The sequence below is a fragment of the Besnoitia besnoiti genome, chromosome VI (genome assembly GCF_002563875.1).
Source record: "Besnoitia besnoiti strain Bb-Ger1 chromosome VI, whole genome shotgun sequence".
NCBI classification, from domain to species: domain Eukaryota; phylum Apicomplexa; class Conoidasida; order Eucoccidiorida; family Sarcocystidae; genus Besnoitia; species Besnoitia besnoiti.
In genome coordinates, this window is record NC_042361.1 from 2,948,694 (window position 1) to 2,971,547 (window position 22,854).

At 53.9% G+C, this 22,854-nt stretch overlaps 5 protein-coding genes across 5 annotated transcripts; 2 read left to right on the forward strand and 3 right to left on the reverse strand.

The window, feature by feature from the left end:
* Positions 1-46: 46 nt before the first annotated feature.
* BESB_068250 (ATP synthase F1, delta subunit protein) lies at positions 47-1,813 on the forward strand (the record flags this gene model as incomplete). Its single annotated transcript, XM_029365218.1, has 3 exons — positions 47-637; positions 1,114-1,218; positions 1,718-1,813. The coding sequence occupies 3 exons, from the start codon at positions 47-49 to the stop codon at positions 1,811-1,813; spliced, it is 792 nt and encodes a 263-aa protein (XP_029218801.1).
* A 1,043-nt stretch (positions 1,814-2,856) lies between these two features.
* Positions 2,857-4,175, reverse strand: BESB_068260 (EF hand domain-containing protein; the record flags this gene model as incomplete). The annotated part of the gene is made up of 3 exons (XM_029365219.1): positions 2,857-3,067; positions 3,269-3,345; positions 3,732-4,175. The coding sequence occupies 3 exons, from the start codon at positions 4,173-4,175 to the stop codon at positions 2,857-2,859; spliced, it is 732 nt and encodes a 243-aa protein (XP_029218802.1).
* A 982-nt stretch (positions 4,176-5,157) lies between these two features.
* Positions 5,158-6,752, reverse strand: BESB_068270 (uncharacterized protein; the record flags this gene model as incomplete). Its single annotated transcript, XM_029365220.1, has 3 exons — positions 5,158-5,491; positions 5,859-6,022; positions 6,678-6,752. The coding sequence occupies 3 exons, from the start codon at positions 6,750-6,752 to the stop codon at positions 5,158-5,160; spliced, it is 573 nt and encodes a 190-aa protein (XP_029218803.1).
* An 8,862-nt stretch (positions 6,753-15,614) lies between these two features.
* Positions 15,615-17,428, reverse strand: BESB_068280 (ribosomal protein RPL9; the record flags this gene model as incomplete). The annotated part of the gene is made up of 3 exons (XM_029365221.1): positions 15,615-15,718; positions 15,918-16,340; positions 17,383-17,428. 3 exons carry the CDS (start codon positions 17,426-17,428, stop codon positions 15,615-15,617), a joined length of 573 nt encoding a protein of 190 aa, XP_029218804.1.
* A 1,238-nt stretch (positions 17,429-18,666) lies between these two features.
* BESB_068290 (uncharacterized protein) lies at positions 18,667-22,562 on the forward strand (the record flags this gene model as incomplete). Its single annotated transcript, XM_029365222.1, has 6 exons — positions 18,667-18,954; positions 19,945-20,034; positions 20,631-20,721; positions 21,167-21,399; positions 21,650-21,768; positions 22,550-22,562. The coding sequence occupies 6 exons, from the start codon at positions 18,667-18,669 to the stop codon at positions 22,560-22,562; spliced, it is 834 nt and encodes a 277-aa protein (XP_029218805.1).
* Between the last annotated feature and the right edge of the window lie 292 nt (positions 22,563-22,854).

The following is a 22,854-nucleotide window of genomic DNA, read 5'->3' on the forward strand; positions in this document are numbered from 1 at the left end:
TTGGCAAACGCCTCTTGCCCGTGATCGTTCCTTCGAGGCAGACAAAATGGCGCTCTCGCCTGTTTCGCGACGTCTTCTCTTCTCGTCTCTCATCCCTCGGGGTCAGCTGGCCGTTCCCAGTTTGTCTTACTGCCCCTCTGGGAGTGCGTTTGCATCTCAACAGCGAGCCTCTCTGGCGTTCGCCCCCCGCCTCACGCCTTCGCTCTCGCCTGCGGCGACCCCTTTGCTCTGCAGCCGCCTCGCCTTCAGCACGGCTTCCGGCGGGAAAGCAGACCAGCCGGGGGAAGCCGCCAACCAGACTCTGGAGGGCCGCTACGCGTCTGCTTTGTTTCGCGTGGTTAAGAAAAAGAATCAGCTGGAGAAGGTGTACGGAGATTTGGAGAGCATGAAATCTGCGCTGAAGGACAGCAGCGAATTCCGGCTCTTCGTTGACAGTCCCGCCGTTTCGGTTCAGCAGAAGCTGGACGTCCTTAAGCACCTTGCGAACCGCTATAAATTTGACGCCTTCACTGCAAATCTCCTCGCCACTCTGGTCGAGAACAGGAGGCTTCCCATGCTCGTCCGCGTCATCGACGCCTTCGACGCGATGTACAGAAAAGAGAAGGGCGAAGTCAAATGCACGGTGACCAGTGCGGGGGTAAGGAAGACGTCTGAGAAGGCGCTAATTTCACACCAGGGAACCAGATAACGCGAACCCATGCGCGGGCAAAGGAAAAGCAAACTACGGAAGAGGAAGGGGTCCCCCGAAACAGCAACAGTTGTGTTTGTTCCGCGGTTTCTTGGCCGGCTTTTCTTCAATATTTTTTCGTTTTGGTTTACCGCTTGTTTCGACGGTGACGCCTAGAGCTATGTGTGCGGTGTTTAGCCAAACACGTGCTTCTGCTGAATGTGGTCTTAGACGTCGAAGCGTGAGTGGCTGTGAGGCACTCTGTGTCTACCCATCTCCGTGAGTCGGCGGGTGCCGTTCCTTGCCAATCTGCGCAACCAAAGTGTTTCCCACGCCGCGCCATCTACGCAGTTTCGATGTATGAGCCACACCAATCGGCTCGCGTGTTGCTTTAAATCACAATCTTTTCTGTGTGGTTGATGTCTTTGCAAACGTTTGTGAATCAGCCGCTCTCTCCGCAGCAGCAGAAGGAGGTCGTCGCGGCCCTGCAGAAGAGAGCCGGAAGCCACGCACGCCTCATCGTGGACTATGTTGTCAGCCCGCAGATTATGGTAAGCGAACACCTTGGCTGCGATAATGGATAGCACGGCTACCGCGCGTGCTGTAGGGCATGCCTGGGCGTGTCTGTGAGTCGCTGCATCAGGTTGAATCTATGGTCCGAGTGGCGGTCAGCCCCCGGCGGCCGACGATCCTCACTGTTGTGGTTGGCGAGTGTCGCCGGTGTAGTCGGATGGGTAGCGGCACGCGTGAGGAGCTTGTTTTGCGTCTGTCTCCGCCGTCGTCTTCATGCGCATTCTTGAAGGTGACGGTAATTCCGTGAGCCATTTAGTCGCGAGTAGTGGCTGGTCCGTTGTTTAGAGTAAGACGGCATACCATCGGGTTATAAGTGTGCATGCGTATGTGTATGTACGTATATAAAGGTGCATATGGAGTAAGATACATGCGTCCTCTGCTGGCGGCAGTGTGCTGATGTTCATTTCTAGTGTTCCATTTTTGCCGTGTCTGTTGCCACCGTGTTTCCTCTGTTGTGCTGATTTGTTTCCGCTGCAGGGAGGTCTGGTTGTGCGCCTGGGAGAGCAAGTCCTCGACTTCAGTGTTGCTTCGCGTCTTGAGCGTTTGCAGTCACAGCTGCTGGCTCCTCTGTGAGAATACCGTCCTCGACTTCAGTGTTGCTTCGCGTCTTGAGCGTTTGCAGTCACAGCCGCTGGCTCCTCTGTGAGGATACAGTTCTGACAAAATGTGTTTGGCGAATAGAACTTGTCGGTTCGGGACATGCGTGAGCGGCAGGGATACACGCTTCGACAATGTTAAGGAGACGCTCCATATAGAGAAAGCAAGCGCCAAGCTGTCCAATATGCTCAGTGGGGCGATGAAAGGCTTTACTTCTGTATGTTTGTGCTCCGTATTATATCGGACAATTTTGAAGTGGCCGTGGTGGCGTGGTGAACTATGAATTTGACGTCGGAGGCAGAGTGTCGTAGGACACTCGTCACCGCCTGTCCGGATCAAATGAGCCAGTGAACGACCCCACATATTACGAAGGACAAGCTGTCCGTCCAAAAACCATGCAACAGGCTTAGTGGCAGAAAGGAGTTCAACCATGTTGACAGAACGCTGGGTTCAGCTGCTGCTTTCGTTAAATCACTAAGTGTTAGTGTTCTTGGCATGGATTCGCGTGACACGAAGGCACCAAGCAGGTTGAGCTTTTTCAGACCACGCTTGTGAGGTTTGACTGGCTCGGTTGCTTCTGCTTAAGGCCGGGTGCACTAGGGGGCACTAAAGCCGCGGCTAGCCAACAAGACTCCCCTAGAACTTCGTCCATTGAGCTGAACTCGGGTGCAGTGTGGGCCTGCAGATGGTTGTCGCTGACACTGTGTCGGATAATTTGCGATAAACATTACTTTACTGCCCTGGCACCCCCCTACCCCCCGCCTCCCCATCGCGCCCGGGCCCTTTCAACTGTAGACTTCCCGGTTTTCCAAAGTTATCAGCGTTCTTGTCGCCCCTCTACAACCCTACCCCCAATGTTGTGCACTGCGGGACATGTACACGGAGAGTAACACTCCATATTGATATGCGAAAAGACGCTGTCCGATTACCAGTAGAATGTACTGGTATGAGTCGGTTTCCACGACACGTCCTGTGCTCAGCTTCACCGACTCGTTAACCGTAACTTCTGGCACTCTGCTTTAAATGGGGCAGGTACAAGCAAATTTGCAAAGATTCCGCGGGCATCGAGTGATGCCCAACTCATTGACGAACTCGGCATAGGAAACGCGCCCGTCCATAGACGTGTCATAGCGAGCAAGCAGGGCCTTAGCATCGTTCTCAGACGCATAGATGTTGTTGTCCCTGAGGGCGCTCTTGAACTCGTCTACAGTGATATAGCCGTCGTTGTCTCTGTTATCCAAAGTACACCAAAAAACGACAGTTGTAGGCAACGCTAAGTCTTCGCATAGGTCATCGGCTGATTGGATGCCCCAGGGAAACAAAGCGGAGTATAATAGCACTGAGAGGAATAACAGTTTTTCTGCTTCTCTCCGGAACCGCAAAGAACTGTTCCATTTGTGTACCATGTGGGGATTCTTTCGATTGGCTTACTTGTCGAGTAGCTTGAATGTTTGCCACAGATTCTGAGATGCGAACTGATGCCTCATGGACTCCGACTGCACCTCAGACTGCAAGCCAGTTCAGCAGGGAAAGTACGACACAACGCTGGAAAGCGAAAACCTATTGACTGTGCCCTACCGAAGCCGTTTTTTGCAGGAAGGGCAGCACTCCGGGTACGTGGGTCCGTCTGCCCCCGACTCTATTCCACTGGTAATGCTTTGCTGGTGCGTGAGCGGGCTGACGTTTGGTGGCGAGGAACAGCCAGTCCCGGATCTGAGTAGTCGGGACCGCACCAAAAACGAACAGTGCATTATTTTAAATCTTCTGGAAGACCGTATGGAGCGGTTTTCAAGAAGGAATTCATCCTCACGGCAGGGCCCCGCATCACGGTCTAAACTCGGGTTGACGGGGCAGCCGTTTTCCGCCGCATGAACTGGCCGGTGAACTAACTAACCACAACTAGGAGATGAAAGACCTCGGCGACAAGATCTCGCGTTTCAGCTGACATATGCTTCTGGGGGCTTATGCATTGGTACTGCCTGTAGTCAGGGAGCCGGTTCTGCATGATGTCAGCGTAGCGTTGGTCCTTTGGCATGAAAGCGTTACAAACGTCGACGTAGCGGATTTTGCCGTCTGCTGCTTTTGAGTAGTGTTTGATGAACAAGTGCGCCTCGTGGGGAGAGACATGGACGTGAAGGGCATTCATGGCATCGACAACTTCTCTCGCGGTCGAATATCCTTTGCTAGTTGTGTCGAACAGCCTCCAGAAATCAAGGAGGTTGAAATCAGGGCGCATTGACAGACTTTTCCTGTATCTGTCGAGCTTCCGTTCCATGTCGATTTGGTGTTCGAAAACGTGGGTCACCTCTCGCGTGGGGCTGCAGCGCGGACTCTTCATCCCCGGACAGTTACCCCGCGCCAACGCTCGGGCATAGGCACCAAGGGGTCTGGACGAGCGGTCTGAGCATGACGACGGGCTTAGGCTTCTAGCGAGGACACGTGAGACGTCGGGAAGAAACTCGTCTGAACCCGAAAAGGTGCATGAGGGCGGGGCCAGTGAGCCATGGTTACTCGGGCAAACGCAAGCGCGACAGCCGCAGATTTTGCAACACGTCTCATACGAGGCGCTTGGAGACGGGCGGCTTCGTGCACCGGCCCCCTGCAAGCAGACGAAAGCGTAAGAAGTGTTTCACTTGGTCGTCACTGATACAACGCATATTAGCACGCATGCGAGGCGCCGTTTGCTAGGAGGCCACTTCACAAAGTGGCATTTAGGTGTTGTTACTCCGACAAAGCAAATAATCCTAGGGGTGGCGAGGTAGGAACAGGGAGATTATGCCTGTAGCGCATTACATCAAAGTACCCGGCCCTGGCTGCGCGGCGTGTATGGGTGCAAAGAAAAATCTGTGGCGCCTCATGCTGCCAGCACATCACGTACCTGCAAATAGCCACGCCAGTTGCTACCAGAGCATGGACGTGGTAGTGCCAAAGGGCAGGTACGGGCGCAGAGAGGGTCTCGACAGATGCAGAGGGAGGCTGAATGATGGTGATGTGGCTCTGGAAAGCAGGCAGCCGCCGGCGCACAGCTTGCTCCAGATGCCGGCGGGCACGAAGGTAGCGTGGAACTGTAGCTATTCGTTAGTAGTCCTTCAACAAACTCGAGGTAGGACAGTTTTCCATCTCGATCCCTGCAGAAAGCGGCTGGCATTTGCATCAACGGTAATGGGCATTCTGTAAGAGTTTAGTGAGAGGCGCGCGGCTTACTCGCTGCTTACAACAGAATACACTAAGTCGCCGTCCTGCAATTGTTATCACTGTGCATCTCGCGAAGTGAGAAACACGTGTTCTGCGCAAGAAACTCAAAGACCAGGGACGCATACTCACCGATCCATGCGCCGGAATATCAGTTCGAGGTCGCAGGCTGTCATGTGATGGTTGTGTGCCTCAGAAACTTCAGCCAGAGATGCAGGTGTTATTTGGCCGATTGATGGTTCCTCCAGGTAACGGAATGCATGCAAGAGCTTGAAGTCCGGGCGACTGAAGAGGACTTTGCGCCGGACTTCCAGTTCTCGGTTAACTTCCACCTCTTTCATCAAGAGATTTGCAAGCAAGAAACAGCAATCATGTGGAAGGTGCACGTGCGTTCCGCAGTCCACCCGAGCCATTAGAGAGGATCGGACTGCTGCATCTACCGGCAACAGTGCGTTGAGGAACCTGAAGGAATGACACACCACCCATTTTTGCATAGAGCTATTCGTGTAGTCGGACTTGCGTGGACGGAGATGCATTATTTGCATCGCTCTTATGCAGCACGCTTGAGACTGAATGTTGCTCACAGTATATTGTATATGCCAATGCCGTGAAGCCGTTCGTCCGAAAGCACGGGTTTGGGCTAACGTGGAAATCACCTGACGCGCATATTGCCCCTGCATTGCGCGACTCCAGCGGGCTACGGAAGACCAGCATACCCTGGATTTCTCTGTCGTCACGTCGATTCCATACAATAGCCGTACAACAATAAATCTGCACAATGACTACGTTCGCGTTAGGTTCCATTCTGTGGTCTGCACCCCGTCCGTACTCTGAGTAGCATATCCGCCCGTCGCCGTTCAAGTCAAGTTGCCGCACTAGATGGAAGACTTCTGATTCTGTGACAAGGGCGTTGCGCTGCCGAAGGAAGTTCAGCAAGTCTTGTCCTAGACGCATGTCGCCAAACACAAGTGCACGAGTGCACACGAGTGGGTACTAGGGAATCCGCAGAGCTTGTCACACCTTGCTTTTCAACTGAAGGGCGTCTGGAGTTCGATGATATCGTCCTCTCTAACTCATGAATCACCCCGGCCTCTCGCAAGCTGACTCTGCCTATTATAGTGGGAAGCTGGCAATCACCTGTCAAGTATCCGTTGCCAAAGCCGTCCATGGCGCGAAACGCCGCATGCGGGCTGAAGCAGTCGTACTCGCAGAGTCGCTGCCTCAGCCGATCGAGCTAACGGAACACCGGTCCCCCCGTCCAGACACACATAGCACATGACTGCCTGTTCACTACTGAGATTGGTCGCTTTGTTGGCGAGCGAGTCGAGGAATACGCCGGGAAATGAAGCTGGTAATGATAAAGCAGCAAACGGCATTGGCTCGCACCTGTCGGGATGCCGAAGTAAAGCGGCACAAGTTCCGCACGGAATACTCGACATCTTTCGTGATGCAACCCAAAAGGTCACAGTGTTTTTGCAGTCCTCCAGAAACTGAGTTGGCCAAGAACTTCCCGTGAAGAGACTCACTTGAGGGAAGTATGTCCCTGAGTATGGTGGCCACATGTGGGTCGCAACTGGAAGCGTATCTCTGCACATCCATCTCACAATCGCTATCTACCGCGAGATCCCCACAATTCTGCATTACTCACCTGGTGCTCGAGCTCCGCGACAGAGCAGAAGAAACGCATAAGGAGCGTTTTGGTGACGCTACATAGTGACGACATCTTGACTTCAGCCGTGCGATACAAGGGATACTAGTGTCCGTCAGTACGAAATTCACAACCACTCATTCGGTGTGCTGCGAGAGCAAACCCGCAGCATACAGGTACCGCCTCCAACGAAACACCTATGAATATAAGATGGGATAGAGCAAACGCTGTGTCGATGCTGAGGCATCCCGTGTCACCGGGACTCCGATACTCGGCTGCATAGCGGGCCCCTGCTCTGATGTAGGGATGGCTACCGGGCGACCACCCCCTGTACCCTCGCGCGATGGGACCGGCCAGATCGTTGAAAGCAAGGGTGAGCAAGCAGAAATGTTGCCCCTGTGGAACTTATTCTCGCCTACGCGTGAGCAAAGTGTTTGCGATACAATTTGTGACTGTTGCTATAGACCCTTCAGCCCTGAACCTTGGTATCTGGGGCCTACAGACGTGGGGCGCTTCTGATGGTGGGGTTTTGTTTGTCAAGGAATATTTCCTTATTTAATGTGCATTCTGAGTGGGTGAGCCGTCCTCGGAGCTCGGTGACCCAGGTGCAGGTCAAGCATACACGCCCATCACTAGTTGACCTGCGCAGCTGCCAGACGTCAGCCACTTGGGGAGGGTGTTTCCGAGCGGGACGCGGCTTTGCCGACGCGGGAATACAGTGGACATCCGTATCCCTCCCTACACAATATAGAAACCGCGAATCTGCGACCACGCCGACGGCACGTTGCTATTGTCGACTTCTCATTTCCATGTAGCATGCCAGACTCCAGCGGTAACGCGCTCACATGTTATTGCAATTGCAGAAACGCTGCATGGGAAGCTCTCCATGTCCTAGCACAGTCTCGCAGGCGTGCAGATATCTGCTTCGAAAACCGGATACCCATGTTCGGATACATGGTTCCTAAGCACTCATCGGCGGTCCTGTTACGCCGCTGCAGGGGCACCGCACTCCTGCGGGAGGGAGCAGCTGTGGCTGCAAAGCCAGAGTCAATACGAGCTGGAGCAAGGGCAGTTCACAGTCGGCGCATGTTCCGTCTACATAGCTCAGAATTATCTAAGCCCGCATACAGCAGAACGAGACCCGCCATACCTTTCCTTGGAGCGCAATTCGACATTATCTACATGCGAGAGGAGATGCTGCGTAAAGAGATTGCGTTATTATGGACGAAGAGAATCCTTGTCGCGTATGTTGCAGATAAGTCAAACTGTTCCCCAGTCTATGTCTACCACCAAACGCGAACTTGTCTTTTGCGCGGCGTGAGTGCGTAAGAGAAGTAGCACATGCAGATTTCAGAGAACATTCGATGAAGGCTAGAGTGTTGCGGTTCGCGAGAGGGCACATCGCTGCAGGGTGCCGGGAGTGGTGGCTTCCGCGACCTGCCGACCGAGGCGTGGACACCGCAGGCCCCTTCACGGGCATTCTGCCGCAGTGGGAGCGAAGAACTTCCGTTCAAACAAAACTGACGCTATAGGGACGTATGTCCACAAGGCTCCAGAGATACCAGGGTGCAAGTGCTTAAGTGGAAGCGGCATATGTCTGTATCCTTCAAGATGGATGACACGGAAAGCTGCTTGATTCGGTGACAGCGTTGCAGGCACAGTGGATCCACGCAGGAATCCACGCGAGCTAAGCCGTTTCACTGGAAACTAGACAGTGATACAGTTAATTCTTGGTATTCCATTACATATTCACAGTAGACACCACGTATCGTTATAGCACGGACGTGGTTGCGCGAACGGCGTCACTTCCCTCTGTCGAGGAATGAAACGTGACTGCTTTGATGCCACATGATGATGCCCCACAGCTTGCGAGGAGGACACCTGGGGGAGACGCAGTCTGACACGAACTGATGGAGTGATATCTGGAACAATAGATTATGGTTAGGTAGTGGAACAAGGAAAGCAATGAAAGCAATCGTCAGTTCGGAAAAGACACCCGAAACACTGGAAACGCCCACAGTGACAGAGGATAGAGGCTGCTGTGTCATGAACTATATTGAGGAAGTGAAGGAGAAGATATTTCTGCGACCACCCGACTGAATGACAATACACCTGTCCCCCCCTTATCGTATCGCGCCAAAAGGTTGGACACGTCGTCTTGAGTTGCAAAGATGCGCATAGATTTCAGGAATGCATTGAGTGTCTTTGAGCAGATCACTCCGTCGCTGTCCCTGAACAAACGCCCGCCTCGCAGGAAATTGCCGTTTCTGAAGAAGTTGACGTGCCACCATTTGACGGATGAGCCAAAGAATCTGTGAGACACAACAGTACTCTAAAACTGTAATTCATCTACTGGCCCAGTGCGAAGCCCACTGTAAAGCCATGTCCAGGCGTGGCATCGCTGGCCGAAACAAACAGCGAAGTGGGAGTGACCGTGAGCTACTAAGAACCAAATATCGGAGAGCACAGGTATGCAAATTGCTACTAAAGAAAGCTCAATAAGGTAGATAGCGTGAAAACAGTAAGACGCATTTCAATGTGAGCACCAGTCTCGCTCACCCTCACACACCGAAATTGAAATGTGTGTGCCACGGCAAAAAGATGAATGTTCAAAGATGTCCGTAGCAGTAGCCTTGTGTCACACATTTTCAGTCGCCTGACAGAGGCGACAGAGGCGATGGCAACGCTGTAGCGTCTCCCCGCTTCAGGAATTCCAACCTATTGACGCATCGGGAGTGCCGTTCAGAGGCAGACCATCGGGGCGCCGCGTGGGGGTATGAAGTGCAAATGACTAATCCACGACAACTGTGAAATTCAAGGCCACAGATAGCGGTGATGCAAGGAGACCCCGTACTTGTCAACGTCCCGGAATAACCCGAACATAGTTGAAGACGCGAAGTGGCGGCGGATCAACTCTGTCTGAACCTCAGCCTACGAATCGCAAGCACAACACGCAAAAAAAGGATAGGTGACCCACCAAGAGCGCCCGTGCTGGGCAAATATATTTCTCCGGTCAATCAGCTGGGACAGCTCAGCGAAAAGTCCCCGAAGCCGGTGGTCAAAACAGATACGATATTGACAAGTGCGATTACCTGCAAGAGCATTCTGAATAGTTCCACGATGAGGAGCACCGTAACTCGTGAAAAATCAGATGTGTTGGTCTTAGGCCTTCCGTTGCGCAGAGGCGCGCGGCGCGCTACTTGAGGTACCACAGCGGCACACATCGCAGCGTAAGTCAATCTGAGGACATCGAACACAGAGAATGACCCAAATCATTTGGAACCCCGCTACAGAGTTGCATCATGTTGAAGCACCCCAAAGGTGAATGCGTTACCTCAGGAATCTAGGAGTAGGCGTACTGGTGGAGAGGATGGGGTGCTGCGTCTGTACCCCTCGCACCCTTTCTGGTACGAGGTGTACCACTTTCAGAAAAACGCATTAGACCGTCTGTATCTCATCCGTCTGCAGACAGTGTGAGGTGCACAAGGGCTGCAATAAGAAGGCCATGCAGTACAAATTCACTCGCGCGTGTACCTTTTGCCAGGCGCCAAGGTGGTACAGTCGTAGCGTCGCAGGAACAGATCTACGACATGCATAGGGACTTGAATTCCAAGGGACCTAAACGCCCTCCCGAGTTCGGCGCTTGTCGTTACTCCTTTGTTTTTGGGGTCGAAAAGCTTCCAGAGCTGTGGCAACGAAAAATCGCGCCTGCACGTACACCCATGTCACACCTGGTACCGCCTAGCGATCCCACGTCAAGGATGGGAAGTTCAGTTCTTTTTTCGATGCTGCCTGCAACCCCCTCGCAGGTGACATACCGCAGTGCAAGCTCTTTCCGACACTTCTCCACGGCTCTGGCCATGGCAATCTCCTGTTCGAATGCAACAGCCAACGCTTTAGAGGAGGTTGCGGAGTTGCTGCACCAATGAATAGTAGTCTTCTTCGGCGAGGTGCATGAAGCTCGAGGAGACGAGTATATGCGCCTCGCAGGTTTACAGGGTGAGCGGCAAGAGGGCGGTGCAAGAGGTCTATTGGTTCGTAGTTCCGACGCGTTCTGGAACGCCATGTTGCCATGAAAAGCTGAAGCACAAAAACACCGAAGATGAACATAGAGGGGCTACGTGTGAACCAGCAACAGAAGTGGCCGCAGCGACAGATCGCTTGACAGAGCTTCGCCTGACAGCAATTCGAACACCGTGTATTGTGATAGCTTACTTACGAATGCGCCCGCAGGACAAGAATTTGTCGATGTCCGGTCCTCCGTGACGAGGCGTCCCCTCGAACTCCTTGGAGTCTCTCGGTTAGCTTGCCCCTCAGAGAGCCGACAGACGGAAATATGTAAAACTCCTCGCCCGATAACCTTTTCCAAGTTGACGGATGAAAAGGGCAGTCGCGGCGGCGTCATTTTGAGGAAGTCCGAGAGCCTCAACGCGCGCGTCTGACGTTGTGTGAAGAAGATTCCGGTGAAGTCGGGAAAGGAGAGAAAACCATCGCGATCCCTGTGTGGCGACGTAAATGATCACAACGCCAGCGTACGTCTACCATCCGGCACGGCTGGAGAAATATGCCAAAAAAGCATCAGTTAGATAATGGCCTTCTGCGTTATACAGCTCTCAGTGTTAGGTCGGCGCAGACATCACCGAGAACCGCGGCCGAGGTTTACTTCTGAGACGGGCAAGTGTGTGCATGAAGAAGAGTCTGATGGAGGTAAGGCGTTGCGAATCGCACACGCAAAATGTGCCTTACGTGCTGAATCGTTTGCGTAACCCTGTGGAAGCCTCTAAGTGCCGACGCAGATGGATAGTTGTATCCTGCGCCGCTGACCCTCACAACCAACTGCGCGGCAAAGACGCGTCAGTTCTAACCTGTCGTATCGCGAGAAAAAGGCTTTGGCTTCCTCTTCTGTCCATGGCAAGCCATAGGCTTGGAAAGATTCCACGAGGTTGCCTGCTCACAGGAAAAACGGCTGATACCGTTGAAAGTGGCCCGCTACAAGGGGCTATCCACGGCTGCCGGTCCGGTCTAGAACCGCTCTGACGTTCTCGTTGGGTCGACAATTTTTGTATCGCTGGGTTTGTGCTGCTGTTGTGCAATGCCAAGAGTCCTTCGCAGGTTGGTACATTCGTCTAGTGGTGCAGCACTTTCCTGGGGCACCGGCCTGAAGTGAAGGCTGGCCACCGAGTGTGCCGACCACTGACAGTCCTTCTCTGTTGCTGACGGTGCCCCCGCAACGCTAGATTGAGTCTTCTCTACAGGTGTATACACGAAATCTTCGGCGTTGCCGTTCGAATATTGTCGTCACGATGATGTATACAGAACGGGATCTTTTACGCTTCAGTGGATTCTAAGCAGACGATGCGCCTACTAATTCAAGCGCGCGTCACGCGCACCGGGAACAATGAAGCCAGTGAATTCTAAATCAAATGCGTCGAAGGCTTCACGGATATTGAAGTCTCGTTGTGCAAAGAGGAGGTTAATCCGGCGATGTCGATCTGCTTCGAGCTCGATTTCGCCCGTTAAAAAGAGGGCGAGGCACTCTGCAGCGTCCGTCTTAAGATGCCCACTTCGCTCGTCACCTCGATTTTCCGCTGCCGGCCGGGGACGCTTATCCACCGGCATGATGGCAGCAACGAAACTGCAAGCATCCAAGGCAGGAGAAAAGCCTCCAGTCAGGTTTTCCCTAGACTATGGGCAGTGCATGCTGAGGCTCTGACTGAACCAGGAAAACAGACCATAACCCGACGCTTGCGGTTGGAAAGTTCCTCAGCATATTGGGCAGACGCTCCAGCGTTGCTACGGTGGAGTACGACGGCTCCTGAGACCTCCATTCTCCCCTCCGCCTTCGAAGTCTTCGCTTCTTTTGCGGAATACTGACGACGCACTCGTGAATGCTGACGCGTCCGTCGCCATCCATATCTAAGCGTTCCAGAAGGCTGCCGAGATCGGAGGGCCCGTAGTGCTGCCCGTTCGCCTTGAGAAAACCACTGAGGTCTTCCCCTGTGGTGGAGCACAAATGATAACACTGCGGCGTTGCCAGTAGAGGACATTTTTCGTTCCGCATTGTCGTACTTTTCACTGTCCATGTGCTTGTGGTATGTGATGCATGAAAAACTGATTCCCGGCATCGGCGTCCACTGTTGAAACGGTACCTCGGCAGTTCCAAAAGCACGCCTTGCGAGCAGGCTCAGCACCACATACAAGCAGTTGCCACTCAATTCATGAGACCGGTCGCCGTGTGCATCTGACCGGCGCTAGAGTTTAAATTCCTTCCATGATTTGAAGCCACTCACGAAACAAAAATCCTTTTTGCAAGCAGTTGAGAGTGTTATACGCCAAGTGGGGGTCAAACCCTGGGGCGCCGGCCAGCGCTCGACGGAGGCTTTCTTGCTGCATTTGCACAGCACAGGATGCGTTTGGATCCACAAGCTTCTTCACTCCGGTTGGCCGTCACTGCACTGGGCGTCCTCTAGCATCCCATGCAGATGCTGGGTGTGCGCAATGTGCACACTCTCAAACCGGAAAGAAAGACAGCCACCGTGGGCACATGGTTGTGGCAACACTTCAGCGATTGGATGCGCAATATTGTATGCGTAGGTGGGTGGTACCGAAATCTTTCCGCATGTCGAAATTCTGTTTGTCAGGTGCAGGCGCAAGGGGAGCCGATCAAAAGAAGCTAGTGCGGAGACTTTTCGGGATGCAGGCGATAGTTGCGAAGGTATGGGTGTGCACCCTCGAAAATTGTTGGTGCTTGCGCGCAACGAAGACGAACGTAGGTTAGCCAACATCCACTGCACGTGCATCTCGCCATACCTTTGCCTCCTGGCCCGCCAGATGATGCAAGAACCGGAAGCAAGAGTCCCGTGTGACAGCGGATGCCCCCATATTGACAACAGGCTTCAGGGAGACACCAAAGAAATGCCTTTAAACGGACAATCGCCGCACACCAAACAGAGCATAACAGAGTCGCCTCTCGATGTCGCGTATTAGCACAGTAGATATGTGATGCTGACGGACAGGGCGACACGGAACAGGATACACCAACAGTCAATAATAAGGCGGATCTGTGCAGTTCGGTTCTGCAAACTGTCGAGGCTCTATCCTTCTCCGATCATACATCGATTATTTCGACGCTTCCGGTTGACAAGGTAACAAAGAATTACGTTGCTCAGTTTGACGGTGTTTTGAGCCTAGGGTTTCTGTTCTGTCAAACTGTCTCATCAGACCTGCCGCGCCGCAAATGCCCAGAGACTGGACCAGTTCTCAGCTGTGTCTGATGCATACCGAGAGACTTCAGACAAGTTTCGTGGCTCAAATGTGAGCTCATGACGCAGCAATGCTCACTTGCCGACCGCAAAGCATGCATGGCCGTGCAGGCAGACACCTCCTGCCATCCCGAAGCAAAATGTTATCCGCGGATGTAGCATAGTTATCGGTGACGCCACAGCTGAGCAAGCCAGAACAAGGGTTGGCAAACGTACGTCGGCTGCCTGATGTATGGCATAACGTTTTAAGCGGAACGGGGTCTAGATGATCGACGCCGGAAGTGACAGCGGGGCTTGACCGATGCATTCGAGAGCGCCCCCCGATGTCAGTATGATCAGCATCGTACTCGGAGTGACCATCTTTGAGACAGGATTATTTATCGGCTTTCTCTGGGGACAATATGCTACAAGTTGAGGTACTGGTATGGATCTTGAAGGTCTTTGTTTACTGGATCCAGCCTGTGCTGGAGTAAATGCCACAGAGCACGCTCGCCTGTGTGGAATTCTGGTAGGCGCATGCATAGATGTTGATGCGTCATCGCTCCGACCCGACTTCTCTGCAAGATTCTTGCTCGTTTTACTGTAATCTACATTGCAGTGTGCCTGATAGAACATCTATGGGAAGCGCTAAACGAGGGCCATAAAATAGTATTCTCCCGTGCCACTGAAATAGCCCATGCGGGAGTGTTCAAATACGGCCATGGACTGTGCTACTGACGACTTCGCGACAGATGAAAAAAACAGCGGCATCCAGCATCCGCCGCATTTCGTGGTTGCTCATACTTCCGAAGCCAGTTTCTTCAGCGAATTGTCGCCGCCAGCCGACTGGGAAAGTGGCTACGTGCGCCCGTACATAACTTCCGCATACCACTAAGGGCAGTTTCAACGGACCTTTCTCTGATACGCGCCGCAGAAGGCTTGGATCTCGCGACAGCCTACAGTCAAATGCGTGGTTGGTCGCAGAACGGTCCAGGTAGCCGTTGGTTAGAACGGCGCAGTCTGACCTACGACAGCACCTACTGCAGCTACATCTCCACGCGGTGCGGTGTCAAGGCGAATCCGCACAGAATCCAAACTGCTGCTGAGGCACTCGCGGATCGTAGCCATCTAGCTTGCGTGCCGACGCACTTCTGCTCCCGCGAGACAAAGGATGATGTCTGCTCTGGCGACCCTTCATGCCCAGCTTCCGAGATGCGTGAAAGGTAAAGCAAGGTGTGCGGGGCGCTAATAGATATAGGTGAAGCGGTATTCTAGACATCGACCTAGAAAATTTCCGAAGTGGCTTGGGTTGCTTCTCACGCCCCTGCACATATCGTTTGTTTGACAGTAACACACACCGTGTGGCGTGTGCTGCTAGCTTCGCAACTGAGGCGATGTTTGATTCCAGCAGGCAGTTGCATAGAGGTCGTTGTAACGACAGACATGTAGATACCAGCATGCAACGGCGGCTTTCCGAGGTCGGAAAATCTGCCACACAAAAGCACCCCTGGATAAAGCACGTGAAAAACGCGCAAGCAGCAGCTTCGCTTTCTTCTCTCCCCTTCTCAACGAACAGACTGGCCTTTTGCTTTCTCCTGAACCAACCGCCAGCACTTCTTGTTGTTTACATCTCCAGACGATACACAAAAGAAGAGCCGTCGGTGGGAAAAAGAAAGAAAAATTCGCTTTCTTGCATTTAAGCGTCCTGCTCAACGATGCTAGTCTCGGACACGTAGATACCGTCCAAGAATTTACGAATATCCTTTCTTCGCACCAAGGTGGACTGGTGGATCAAGGCCGCTGAACACACAAAGAAAAAACAATCACAGCCGCTGCGATCATTGTGCTATCCCCCGGGACGCCCGCAGAGACGTGCTAGAATACCCCGCGCGCGTCTGGCGACATGCGCACATCACACCATTTCGAGCTTCCTTGCCTCCCCTGGTCACTTGAAAAGCCCACGTCTGGCTGGTTCACATTTCCTCTGTACGTCGCGTACCTGATCGGGAGACGCGTTCAAGGTCAGTGCCTGTGAGCGCGATTTCGTCCTTGACATTGGTGGCCTTTTCGCACTTCACGCCGGGGAGCATCTTGACAACGCGGACGCGCTTCTCGCCCAAGAAGTTACGGATTTCGACGACAGTTCCGTTGTTCTGGATGTTCACGTTGATGGGAAAGTGAGCATACACGAAGCGCATCTTGTACTGGAACTTCTTCGTCACGCCAGTGAACATGTTCTTGATGTGCGAGCACAGCGTGCGGATGCAGCTGAGGTCTGTGCGAGTTCCGTACCACATCTCGACCTTCAGGCGGTTGCCAGACTTGGTCTTCTGGATGTCCACCGGCAGGTGGCGGAACGCGCGGCTGATTTCGCCATACTTGCCCTTGACAGTGACCATCCGCGACTTGACGTCAACCGTCACTGCAGACACACACCAGACGCGCACGGCTCAGTGAAGGAAAACTCGCAAGCCCACGGGAATGAGTCGGAAACGCGAACTCGAAGACACACGATTGAAACCAGACCTGTTTCTTCAGATAGCTAAGATGAGCACGCGCGCGAACAGCTGACAGCGTTAGTTGATCGTTCCCGCCCGTTCCCCGGTACTCCGGCAGAAAACAGATCATATCCGTCCCTTCTCGAGAACCCGACTCATGTCAGACGCGTCGCCCAGCACTTGAAACGCGGATCACCAAACGGCATGCACAATCGCCTCCGCGTTTCACCGTTGAAGCGCTGCCTTGCCAAGGTCTTTGCAACGCTTGCCTCGTTGCCGGGGGTTTAGCCGGAGCGAGGCAAGTCAGAACCAGAGGGCCGTTTAGTCTTTCAGTTGCCCCCTCTGCGACTCTGGACACTGTTTCAACCAGTTGCAGAGAAACACACACTGCAGCGACGCGTCCACGGCGGCGCGGGAGCAGCCCCCTGAGACCAGCCAAGACCTCGTCGAGCAAACCCGCCTCCCCGCTCCGGCCCCCCCCCTCCCCCTCCGTGCTTCCGGTCACTCGACGCTGGTGTACACACACAATTTCGAACCCGCGAGAAAAAATTTCCTTCGAGTCCCTCTCAGAAGAACGTATGGGAAACACACACAGAGTCGAGGCGGACGGGGCGAGCGGTCGCTCAGGTGTGATCCCCAAAAAAAACACATGCAGTCGTTTCGACCCCGCAGAGGAAGGCGACGGCAAATATCACAGTAAACTGAAAAAAACCAGGGATCCTGACCGTTATGTCCGGCCATGACAGAAAAAACCTTCGTTAACCCAGCTTTGAGTTGCTCAAGAGAGGCAAGTAAGACAAATCAATCTTCGGGACCCGTGGCCAAACCGACCCCTTTTTTCACGATGTGCCCGACATTCGGGGGGCCACAATGTCGACGGCAAATCAGAAGCGCACGAGCAGTATAGTTCTTCAAGAGAAATTGAGACACGGGAAAAATTTCATCCGCTTTGTTCTGAACACTTACCTCCCTCAGGGATAGAGATCGTCTCAGAGGCATACACAGACTTCATCTTGGCGACGGGGCGGGACGAGAGAGGGAGAGAGGAAGAATCGACCGCCGAGAAAGGATGAATACTGCCAAAAAGACAGAAAACGGGAGTAAAAACCGGCCGAGGTCCCCGCGAAAACTGTTCGAGAAGTGTCTGCTGCAGCGAAAGACGGTCGTCCGGGAGGAAGAGAGAAAGCGAAAGCGAGGAGACTCGCTCCAAGCTGCCCCGCACCCGGAAAAAGGCTCAGCATGGGCTCTAGCAGTCTGAATTTTGCTGCATGCCCTCGAAGAAAACACCCCCTTTATCTGTCGCCCGTTGCTTGCCCCACGTTTAACAATACGGGAGCCTCCTCATATAAGCCGAACCCCTCAAGCTCATCTCTTTCTCAGGAGAACTCGTCAAGACCCACAGTCTGGGCGCGCGCCCTCCCGGAGCGAGCGCTCGCTAGATGGAGTTGATAGCACCGCAGCAGACTCGGCCTTTTCGCGCTTTCCTTTAAAATAATCTTACGAGGGGAAACAAACTTGTTTTTACTTGAAGGGAAATGCCTGGCACTGACATTCAGGGTGATATAGACATCGAGACAGGCACTTACACCGCGATGACCGCCCTGCGAGAGCGAGACAGGGACGCGCGCGCCGCTTCGGCTCTCAAGGTCAGCACGGTGTCTCGATACGATTACTGAACATGCAGCAGTCTTATTGCGAATGAGGGTACGCAAGAGCCTTCTGGCCACATCTTGAGAAGCTGCTGTTTTTCCTTGAGAATATGTGGGGAGCTTGTGAGGCATGCTGCTATTCCGTGCGCCAGGCGAGAATAGCTTGCACCAAGCTGATGTTCAGTGTGCCCAGGGCACACTCCAGGTAGGGAGCTGAGCGCAACGACACTGCGAACAAAAGGTACATTATCTGGCTTCCTGTCTTTTCTTCGTTGGTCTTCTTTCCTCACGGTGTCGTTGCGGGTTTGCTGCTTCGTCGAAGGTACGCAACAGGACCTGGCAGAAGCATCGTAGCGTGAGCGCAACGAACTCGTGCTCATACCACAGGTCTCTGCACAGCATACATATAGCGGGAGCGGCAGTCATTCACAGTGTCTGCCCGTTTTCCTTCGTTCTTGTGTCTTTACGGATTGTGCCCATTTCTGCGTCAGCCCGCGCTTGGCCATTGTCCTCACCGTCGCTGCTGCGCAGCACGCCCTGAGTGAGCGCGTGCGCTGCCTGACCGTCCGACCTTCCTCCTTGTGCGTCCCGTTCCCTGCAAATGGAGGCAGAAGAGCGAAAACTGAGCGGAGGTGGGGTGTCTGTGTCGGAGGCGAAGGAAGGACACAGGACGGATGATTCAGGAACCAAGCGTTTGGTTCGCGATGAAGCCCTTAGTAGCAGGTATATCGCCTATCTCCGAAGCATCAAAGACAATTGGTCGTCCTGCCACGCAGCTCGACTGCTAACTCCAGAGCTTTTGGTATACATACACCAGAGGTTTATTATGTTGTCGACGCCGCTGAAAGTCCGCGTGCTGACTTCGTTTCTCTACCTTCGACCAAGACTCGTAAGCGTCTACACCAGAGAAGTCCACGGTTCGCTTTTTGCATACACACGCATCGCGTTTCCTCTCTACTTTCGCGAATACTCAACTACAACACCTTGGCTGTTTCCCGTGGCTGCGCTGTTTGCCCGCGATGGACTCCTGTCCGCCGTGAACAACTGCACTGTCTCGTCGCTTCTGCGTTTCCTTCGCCTCGCTCCCGGCTGGGCAACTCCTCGTTCCCTCGCACTTGCGCCGGTTGACGTTGCGTGATCAACGCTGGGCTGGCGCCAAAGTGTCTGTTTGTTCGGTTTTTTTACTCCTTTCTGTCTCCCTGTGCCGGCAACCTGGCTGACCATTCCGGGGGACTGCTTCCCAGTGTGGCGCGTTGCACCCGCATTGTCAGACTGCCCCGTTCATTAGCACTGAACCGTCCATCAGGGTCTAGCATCTGTATCGGTGCTTAGCTCGGCGGCTTCTAAGCAGCCCACCCCACGCTCGTGCTAGACTGTGGTCGCCAATGCCATCCGTGTGAGCTTCTCCGCGTGTATCACGATCGGAGCCGTGATATCTGGCATGTCGCGCGCATATTTCGGGTTTCGTGACCATCAGCCTCTGCGGGGTTCGTCTCGGCCTCTGTGTCAGGGTATTCTAGGAACTATAATGTCTTTGTTTATTCGATTTGAGTGAACACATAAGATAATCGAATTTAACGGTATGCTCTTACTGCCCCCTGTTTCGCCGCGCGGTAGGCGGCAGTTTCCTGCTCGTGCCCGCGGTTCAGCCTCTCAGACGACAAGGTGTAGAGCTTTGACATGTAGGCGGAAGACCGCCTCCACTTGCACGTGCATGTCCCTTTGCCTCTGCTTCGATCCTGTAGCTCACGGTGTATCCGCCTCTCGGTGTTGGCAGTGGCCATGCACATGCGTTGCTGGTTTTTTGTGTGCGCCCGCGGGACTGCGACCCCTTGCCTCGAGCGTCCCTCTCTGCCTGTGTGCGTTGCCGCATCTGCAGCGCGAGTCAAGCAAAGACATCTTAGGCGAAATTTTAAAGGAAGCCGAGACCGACCCTAACGAATGGGTGAAGAAGCTCAGTCGCATCCTGGTGAGGCCACCGTGCGCTGTCTGACATTTTCGTTCGATGGCTGTGTGGTGACACGCCCTTTCCGCCCAGATGTGTAAATTTTCAAGGGGTTCGTTGATATCTACTCTCTAGGCCCCCTGGCGGCAGTTGTGTGTATGTGCCCCGCGACATGTGCGATCAAGAGGCGCCCTATTATGAGAAGCTTTGCACATTGATCTGATATTAGACATGCATTGGGTCAGGGGCTTCCCCTGGCTGACGTAGCGTAGCAGGAGCGGGGTCTGCCTGTGCGTCGGCGTGCGTCAGCAGTCGACGCGTCTCACGGCGATGTATACATTTGGCGTCTGCGCCCGAGACGTGTCTAGGAAACAGACACTGGCTTAGGTTTTCATTCATATATATCTGTGTCTATACGGATGTACTGGGTGGTTGCTGTGAATCAAAGTGATAGCTGCCCGAGAAGTGTACTCGTTGACAGGCAACGAAAGGGTCCATACCTGCACGCGAGCGGACCTCGACATCGATCCCTTGGGCTGTCGCGTTATGTACCCGCATTTTTTTTGGCGAACGCTGAATGCCTGTTTACACGCTGCTTTTGACGTCTCGCGCTTTCGCAGGTTCCGTATATTTCCAGCGGCCGTGTGGACTTGCGCGAGACTGACACAGAGACTGCGTTTCGCATCATCAGTTTCTTGGACGAGCAACGAGGTGAGTCGCCAGGCGATCGATGATGGAGATTTGGTAGCCAGTGAACTTCACACACACACAGAGCATCAGTGTTGCAGCAGACCCACACGAGTCGCAGAACTGGCACCATCTGTGTCGGTCGCCAGACGCTGGTTCTCGACGCCCGACTGGACGCTTTCGCGCGCCGCTGCAGAACTCCATAGGCCTTGTGGGACCGTGACAGATGTTCCGTTTCGTAGGACCGGAGTATTACCCTTCGTCGAGTCCCAGGCATATCTTGCACCCTTTGATGTCGAGTACATCGGGTGCTCTGTGTTCCGCAGTTTTTCTTTCCGTCGCATGACGGCTGACTATGAAAGTTACGCGGATGCACAGCAAGTGTTCAAAGAACGCGTACGAGCTCTACGGGGGCTCTTGAGTAATGGCAGGACTTATTTACGCTTTAGAGTCCCTGTGCCGTCCGCAGCCCTGCATCCTGAAGACGGCAACTACAAGCGAAAAGGTGGACTAGAAGAACAGCACTTGTGTGACCCAGAGTTTGAGTTCCCGAGTGCGGAAGCGGCGACGTTGGCAGCCTCGCGGACGTCAGATTTGCCGGCACAGGAGCAGATGCAGGCCCAGCTCGACATACAGCAGCCTGCAACACTCGAGATGAACTTGTTCACAGCTCGCGAGAACTTCGACGATCTTATGCGGGGGGTGAGCGATTCTGGAGCGACTCTGACTGTTTGACGCAGTGCGACACGGCGCCCTGAAGTGTCGGCTGGGAACTCTGCTAAATAACACTGGCACGTTAGGAGCCTCCAGCTAGTCTACTCCGCCCTGTGACCTAGGTGCATATTCAGGCAGCGTTGTACACTCTATGGATGCCACGTGCTGAGGATGAGTACGACGGATGGCGGTCCTGCAGTTAGTGTGCGTGCTGCGCGCTTGTTGTCCGTTTTTCCAGACTGTCAGACGAGGCATGAAGCAGCTGCGGCGCGCGGCCGAGACCCAGCAGCAGCGCGAAGAAGCGGCGCTCCTCCGCCGACCCACGGGTCCGCAGAGTCTCGGGGAGTTCGGCCGGAGGTGAGGCACCGGAACACCGACCAGAGAGCGTGGTTATTGTGCAGCACTGCCGAGGGGACACAAGCAGGATGCGTTCCATTCGCCGTTCTACGGCGTTTGCTGCGGCCTCACCATGGTGAGTTTCTCGGCCTCATGCAAGCTGGGCTCGGACAGTTTCCTCTTTGCGTTTATGGGGCATAGAGGGACGACGGCAGGCTTCGTCCCCTCATTTCCCGTTCATCCGCATCGTGGTGCGCGGGGCGACCTAGTCACACGCACCGTTGCTTCCCGCCTAGCTCTCTGTTGCTACCTGCCTCTTTTCCCTCTTCATTTTCGCATCGCCTCAAGCGAGTGGCGTACCGTTCGCACGTGGCGCGCAAATGCTTTTGACGCTGCCGTGCCGAACCCCCGCAGTTTTTTCGTTTTTTCGAAAGGGGCACCTCGAGTGAATGCCTCAGACTGCCGAACGAAGCTCAGTTACATCATCTTGTCAAGTTCCGCCGCCCAGTTGCCAGTGGTGTTCGCTGTCCAAGGCTTGCCGATGACATCCCTGCTGCCGCCTGGGCGTTGAGACTGACGCACGCAGAGGCTTGACAGTCGTTGACGTCCGTTCTATGATGGTAGCCTTTCAGGCGCGTACGCCGCGCCTTAAAAAGCAAGGCGTTTCAGACGCGCTCTGCTACACATTTGTGTAAATGGAGGTCCAGCGCCTTGTGTGTGTAGATGTGGCTCGGCCTCTAGGGCGTCGTAGTGGTTTTTTAGTTCGGCCGCTTGCTCCTCAAGCATTCGGCGTTGCTTGCAGAGCACCGGACTAGACGGGGACCAAATGCGCGAGCGTGGTTCCATATGTGCTATAGTCGGGGGAACATTAGTTTTGTTTTGATGTCACGTCCATTTGTTTTTCGTTGATGTGTAACAAGAGATCTAATCACTGAGTTTCACTCCTAGTTTGGCGCGCAGACTGCTCGTTAGTCTAGGAGAGACAGGACGCAGATCCCTGATACGGTGCTGGTGCAGTTTTGTAGTCGGCGTTGATTCCGCGACCGCACTATGCCAGGTGCCCTCTACACGCCCATGGATGTGAGTGTCCAACCGCCTTCAAATACC